The sequence below is a fragment of the Fulmarus glacialis genome, unplaced genomic scaffold, assembly GCF_000690835.1.
Source record: "Fulmarus glacialis isolate BGI_N327 unplaced genomic scaffold, ASM69083v1 scaffold22219, whole genome shotgun sequence".
Classification (NCBI taxonomy): Eukaryota; Metazoa; Chordata; class Aves; order Procellariiformes; family Procellariidae; genus Fulmarus; species Fulmarus glacialis.
Window position 1 is genome coordinate 147 of NW_009235479.1, and position 6955 is coordinate 7101.

At 49.2% G+C, this 6955-nt stretch overlaps 1 protein-coding gene across 1 annotated transcript in view; it reads left to right on the plus strand.

The window, feature by feature from the left end:
* Positions 1-1321: 1321 nt before the first annotated feature.
* Positions 1322-6955, plus strand: part of ADAR (adenosine deaminase, RNA-specific) — a 10726-nt gene continuing 5092 nt past the window's right edge. Inside the window, exons 1-7 of the mRNA XM_009586043.1 lie at positions 1322-2772; positions 4116-4302; positions 4381-4532; positions 4935-5076; positions 5268-5485; positions 5741-5897; positions 6921-6955. The exon at positions 6921-6955 is cut by the window's right edge and continues 158 nt beyond it. Coding sequence (XP_009584338.1) covers positions 1322-2772; positions 4116-4302; positions 4381-4532; positions 4935-5076; positions 5268-5485; positions 5741-5897; positions 6921-6955 — 2342 coding nt within the window. The remainder of the gene's footprint in view (positions 2773-4115; positions 4303-4380; positions 4533-4934; positions 5077-5267; positions 5486-5740; positions 5898-6920) is intronic.

Consider the following 6955-nt stretch of genomic DNA (forward strand, 5'->3'; position numbering starts at 1 on the left):
CCTCTTCCTGCCTGCCAGGATTTCTGTCCTGCCTTTGGCTCTGGGGTCGCTTTTAAAACGAGTTCTTGGAGTAGGGGGGCAGTGGGCCCCCCCCCCCGGAGCCGGGGAGGGGGAACCCCCCTTGCTGCACTGAGCCCCCCCAGCACCGCACCCGGAGCCCGTGTTTATCGGAGTTGGTGAAATAAGTTACGATGGTGGCAGCTGGGTGCACTTGGAGGCTGTTAACTTGTTTAATGAAAGCGAAATTTAAGATGACCTTGAGGTGTGTCTGATGAAGATAAGACTTGCATCGGAAAAGCTATCTTTATGAAGATAGGTGACTTAAAGGGGTCACCAGGAGGAAGGTAGGACGGGGACCTAGCAGCAGGTATCAGTTGCATGTTTTTATCCACTCAGTTTCACAACCAGATGTTGTCAAAGAACTAGAATACATCCCGTGCTGGGTTACTTATTTTTAAAAAGGGTATTAATTAAAAGTTTAGACTTGCATCCTGCACCTGAGGCGGGTGGCACAACTGTCTGTAATATGAGTGAAATTTGGGCTACAGTCCCAACAAACTTTTCATACCCGTTGCCAGCTGCACACCTATCCAATTTCTCTGCGTGTTGTCGCTTTACTTCCCCTGGGGCGTGATGCTTTACCTCTACGGGTCACGTAACGTGCAGGAAGCAAAGGGCTTTTGGTGTTTCAGACTTTTTTTGGCCATGAGTCTGAAGACTGTTGCAGGCCTGTGGCAGCTCTGTCCTGTGTGACAGTGCGAGCTGCTGCACTTCCTTGTACTGCTTCACCTCCTTCTGCCCCTGTTTCTCTGATCGTAAAGTGGGCCTGAGATTCTTCTCTCCCTCAGGGCAGAGGAGTGCAACTCGCTTGTGTTTCGGAAGCGCAGGGTGAGCCTTCGACAGAAGGCGTCATGAAAAGACAAACCACCCCTGTGCAGCTAGCTTGAAATTCAGTCCAACGGGAACAGAGGGTCACTTTTGCTAAAGCTGTTTCTTGTGATTTCCTTCGCCTGCGATTCCTGACTGCTGGGTTCTGTGCTGGGCAGCCACAGAGTTTGCTATTTGTGTTGACATGAATAATTTAGACTCAGTAGAAAATGGGAAAGCTTGACGAGGTAAAGATACTTGAAATGCCTCGGTAGCAGGGAAGCTGTTTAAACTGAATTTCTGGAATCCTAGAGTTGTGTAAATAGGTTCTGAATTCTCTGTTTTTCCTCCTAGCAGGTGCCTGTTCAGGACGGGAGAGTGCAGAGTGAATCGCAGCTCCCCTTCTCCTGGCGCGCAGGCGGCCCGATTCACGCGTGTGTCCCAGCAGTGCGCTATGAACAGAGGCACTGGTCGAGGCAGAGGCTCGTATCTTACCCAGTCAAGACGTAACTGCCCCAGCACTAATCAAGTTTTTTTTAACCGCCCTCATACCCCACAAGAAACTAATCAGGAAACCTTTTTACACCAGCAGTTCCTAACAGAGCGGGACACTGAAGTCTGTTTGCTCCAGGGACAGGGATCATACAACAAATCACACATCAGAGGCGTGCGAGCGGCGGCACCGGCTCCTGCAGAGAGGTGGCAACCCAGCTGCAGCAGAGCGGGATGGCATAGGTTCTCCAGCAAGCACCCGTGGGTAGAAACTTTGCCACGTTATTGTCCTCCTCAGTCCCATCATCAGGAAGACTCAGAGAGAGATTCTGACACCATCAGGCTGAATTTCCAGAGACTGTCTCTTGCTGGACGAGACTGTGAACAAGAAATTCTGACGATTTTCAGGCAGCTTGGGGAGGGGAAGACTTGTACAGTTCATGATCTTGCACGTAAACTTAAAACTCAAAAGAAAGAGGTCAACCGTGTTTTGTATAAACTCTTCCGAGAAGGCAAGTTGCACAAAGGTGGAGAGACGCCGCCACTGTGGAGGATTGCCAGCCCAAGCGCAGGGAGAGAAAGAAGCCCCGCTGACCATAGCGGTGGTCGCACAGATCCAACTTGTGAGAGCAGAGGAGGAGAGAGGAGCGCAGTTGGCTCAGGAGACATCGATCCCGTGATGGCTGAGACGAAGGACAAAATCTGCAACTACCTGTTCAGCGTGGCAGAAACAACGGCGCTCAACCTTGCCAAAAACATTGGGTTTTCGAGGGCCAAGGACGTTAATGCCTTTCTTAGCGCTCTGGAAAAGCTGGGAGATGTCCACAAGCAGAACACAAACCCCCCACGGTGGTCCCTGACGGACAGGAAACGCGAGCGGATGCAGATGAGGCTGAAGGCCAGCACGGTAGTGCAGACAGTGGATCCCACACCTGAGTCAGGTTTTCCACCTTCCTCTGTTCCTCCATGTCCCCAGGAGATGACTGTAGCTTCACCAGCAATGACAACATCGGAAGAAGAAAGTATAGAAAACGGACAGCAGCCTTTGGGGCAAACTGATCAGAGCGATGCCAGTGACATGGAAGCAGCCCTGCCTGAGAACACTAAGCCCGAATTCTCCAGTTTGAGTAATTATGATAACTCTGAAAACAGCAAGTGGGCCACGGATGATATCCCAGATAATCTGAACACCATCAACAAGCAGCCTGATGAGTCAGAATCCATCATGAACTCCCAGTCTTCCCCCAGTTACGCCGCCCAGTTTGAAACTGCTTTCCCATGTACGCCCGTAGAGAAACTGATGGCTTGTCAGGAGAAGAACCCAGTGAGTGGCCTTACCGAATATTCCCAGTACACCTACCAGCACTGTGAGTTTACCATGCTGGAGCAGAGCGGACCCTCTCATGAGCCACGGTAAGAAAATCTCCTTCCTTTCCTGAGCTGTCTTTTTGCTTAAAATGATCTGACTTCAACTAACTTCACCCACTCAACTTTGTCCTGAAGGGCCTGCTCATTAATGTTTACTGTATTTCAGGAGGATTAGCCTAGTTGATTTCTTGCAGCAGCTTAAAAAAAAAAAACAAAAACAAAAAACCCCCAGTGAAAAAACCCCCAAACAAGGCTAAAATTTAACCCCAGGTAGCCCAGTTTTGGCAACCCTGCACCTCATTCTGAGCAGCGAAGGTGGGATTCATCATTTCAGCTAGGTCTGATTTAATCATTTGGCTTTCAATTTCATTGTATAGGGAGAAACTGGTATTTCTAAGCTACCTCTCAAGATGCTCTCACCCTGGAAGGGAGTCCAGAACAAAGTGCTTGGGTGCAGATATCATGAGGTGAACCCACTCTGGACATTTCTGTGGTGTAGCAAGTCAGAGCGGCCTCTGTGAGCAGAGCACGTAGCATGACACCAGGGTTTGTGGAGTCAGTCTCTGGAGTCCTGCTTCCCCTTGCTAAATCGTGGCTGTTCCTGAGCACCAGCGAGCTGGTGAAAAGCACCACATGTGCCACGCTGGAATATGTCAATAGATCCGCTAGACAGGAAAATTGGCCTAATTTCTGAAGATGGAGTCCCAGGCTGTGGTTCTTTGTTTTTGGTTTGTTTTTTTTTTTTTTTTTGTAAGGAGGGATCTGAATGGATTCAGCCCCATAACACTTCTCCAAATCTGGTTTGACCCGTTCTCGTTGGAAGCAGATTTCCTCTGTATAGGGCTGGAGGACAGAAAAGAAGCTGTCGTTGTTAGAGTTCACAGGGAGGAGAGAGAAGCATCAAAGGCAAGAGGTTTATGTGAGGCAGCACCTCTCTGAGATGGTGTGAATGCGCTGGATAGCCAGGGAAAATGCCAGAGGGACGAATGACCGCAAATGACCAGGTGCAGATGGAACAGCGCAGGCTGCTTTTAAGCTTTCTTCATCCCTGTGCAGGAGACATAACATAACTGCTCTTTGCATACAGCCATTACACGTTTCTGGTGCTCGTGGAACAAGGCAATTCATCCTGTTCCTTCAGAACAAAACCTGGAGCTGCTCCTCTGTCATGAACAGCTCTGGAAATGTGATGAAACGAGGCCCGGATGCAGAGCTGTCGGGGCACCCTTGGTATTTTTGTCTTCTGCACGTGGCAGCCTGGGTTTGCTCTCCCAGCCAGGAGCTAGCTGTTCGTTCTCACTTGAATTCCAAGAGCAGCCTTACCTGCTTGCCCTGAGAAGACCATGCTTTTGCCTCTCAGTTTACGTCTTTGGTTTTCTCTTTCAAAGATTCAAGTTCCAGGCAGTGATTAATGGGCGCCGATTCCCACCAGCAGAAGCAGGGAGCAAAAAACTCGCTAAACAGGAGGCAGCAGCTAATGCTATGAAGGTTCTGATGAGTGAAGCGGAGAATGGAAGACATGGTGGAATTAAATGTGAAGAGCCGTTTCCCTCTGACAACTCTGAACCAGAATTGGTGAGTCTTGTTTTCTTTACTTGTGAGGCTGGTCAAACAGTGTTTAGTCTGATGGTTTCCTCCATCTTCTTGCTGTAGTCTTTGCATCCAGAGCTGCCGTCTGCGACAGCTCATCTCAACCTGCTTCCTGGGAAGCACCCTATCAGCGTATTGATGGAGTACGGACAAAAATCGGGGAACACGATTGAATTCCAGCTGCTCTCTCAGGAAGGCCCACCTCATGATCCTAGGTATGGCATATTGTTGTCAGCTTTGGGGAGGATAGAAACGTTGCCTTAATATCTTTCCTCTTCAGCACGCTACCCATGTTCCTGGACTCATCACTGACCTAGCTGAGTGCTCCTCTTATCCAAGGAGTCTGGGCATGGCTCCTCCAAGACATCTGCCTCCAGAAAGAGACCAAACCCAATGCCCTTTCCCAGAGAAAGGCGCTGCTGCTTCTACCAGACCAGGAAGAGGTTCCAGTCCTATACCCTACCTGGTAGTGCTCTACTGGGAGTATTTGGGGCCATCGTGGTAGATTTAAATTGGAGATAACCCAGAAGGATTTAACTTGAACTGGGAGAAGGGGATAATAAACAGATTGAGATACCTATGCTTAACACTTTTCATATGCTATAATGTCCTGTCAGGTTCAGCTACTGTGTGAAAATGGGTGACCAAATTTTCCCTGCTGTGGTAGGAAACAGCAAGAAGGGAGCAAAGCAAATGGCAGCAGAAGTTGCTGTGAAGATTCTTTCTGGAGAGTCTGTACCCCATGTCTTGCCTGAACAGGTACAAAGAGCTTCTTTAAGACCCAAGTGTTTTGGGTTGGGTTCCCCCCCCACCTCTATTTCATATTCCACTGCATTTCACCCCACAAGGTCACGTGCTGGCTCTAGCAGAGATTTGCTGAGTGCTCTTGGCCTGCGGTAATACCAGCTGCTCAGTATTTAACAGCCTTCTCCCGTCTAACTCTGCTCTAGCCTGTCGTGAAGCCCCATGGTGACCAGTCCATGCACAACTGTGGACCATGGATCACTACTCCAGATGAATCCAAGGTGGCCAAAGCGAAGGGTGTTGGGGAGCTCATCAAATACCTTAATGTCAATCCTGTCAGTGGCCTGCTGGAATACGCCCGCTCCAATGGGTTTGCCGCAGAGTTCAAACTCATTGACCAGTCAGGACCTCCCCATGACCCCAAGTAAGTAGCTGCATCTGTCCAGGAGGAAATTTTGCACTGTTGCTGTTGTCCTGAAGAAAGGACAGAGAATGCAAAATTCCTGATGCAGTTCGAGATGGCAACAGGCCGAGCTGCTGCTGCTGCCAAACCTTATATCCAGATGACAATAAGCTACCTCCATTCCTCTCCCCTCTCCACTGGGAGAATTTAAAAACCAGACTGAAATCCGTAGGTTTCTTGGTTTTTCAGAAACCTGGTGCGCTGCTGTCTTTATAGGTTTGTCTATCAGGCGAAGGTTGGAGGCCGTTGGTTCCCAGCTGTAACTGCACACAATAAAAAGCAGGGCAAGCAGGAGGCAGCTGATGCAGCGCTCAGAGTCCTGATTGGGGAAACTGAGAAGATGGAGCGCATGGAAGGGATGAACATCACCGAGGTAAATCCTCTTCTTCCAAAGCTGGGATGGCTTTTGTAGCCCTGCCTGTTCTGTGCCGTTCAGTCCAGCAGAAAAATGCCTTCAAGATCAACTGTGAGATCTTTGTTCTTTGAAGCTGTAAATAAGCTGACGTTTTCCTGAAGTGGGTTAGATGTTTCCTCAGGGCACAGATGTACTCTTTTCTCCTGCTGGCGCCTGCTTCAGGGCTAAATGATCATCAGATTCTTCCACAAGCTACTGAAATGTGTTCCTGTGGTGGAGCAGGAGTACGCTTATTTTTAATTCTGTGACTTTCTTTTTCCTCCTTCCAAATTCCTTCATGCTGCGTTAAAAATTGTATGTCAGCTCAAAAAACTCATGCATCAGATAAGAACAAGGCTCTGGTTGTGTCAGGATGGCTGTCCCAAATCTGTGCTGCTTTAAATCACACTTAGAGTTTTGTGATCTCTTAAAAGCCACGTTCCACGCTGCACAGCTGAGCACAGCAGCTGTGGCTCTAAATAGAAAAGCCATCAGGGAGGATTTGTCAGTCAGCAGTGCTAGAGGAGGCAAGTGCCCGTCTGCAATGGGAGTGACGGTGCAGTCTCCTCACAGGCAGCCAGAGAAGGAATTCCTCCAAAGCCAGTGACAGATTTCCTTGGCTGAGTCTCTGGGAACAGGCAAGATGGGTTTTGTTCCTTTGTGATGGGGGTTTCCCCTGGCAACCTCGGGAGGCCATTCCTCAGCCCATTTCGCTTGCTGCCAGGAAGACAGCTTGCTACTGTCTCTTAATGATGCGCTAAAAGCAGAACTCAAAGCGTTGGACAGGGTTTTCCCAGAAATACCTAAAAGAACTTCACCCACCTCTTGACAGGATACTGTCCATGCACTCAACCCAAAATTGAGCTGCCTGTAGCTCATGTTTTCTGTGTTCCTGCCTTCTGCTTGGATAGCTGTGCTTCAGGTTAGCTACTTCTTGAGTCGTTTTATTCCGTGACCTGCTCATGATCTCTTAGCAATCCTGGTCTTGTGTCCACGTTCCAGCTCCCCGTGAGTGGCAGCACCCTACACGCTCAGAT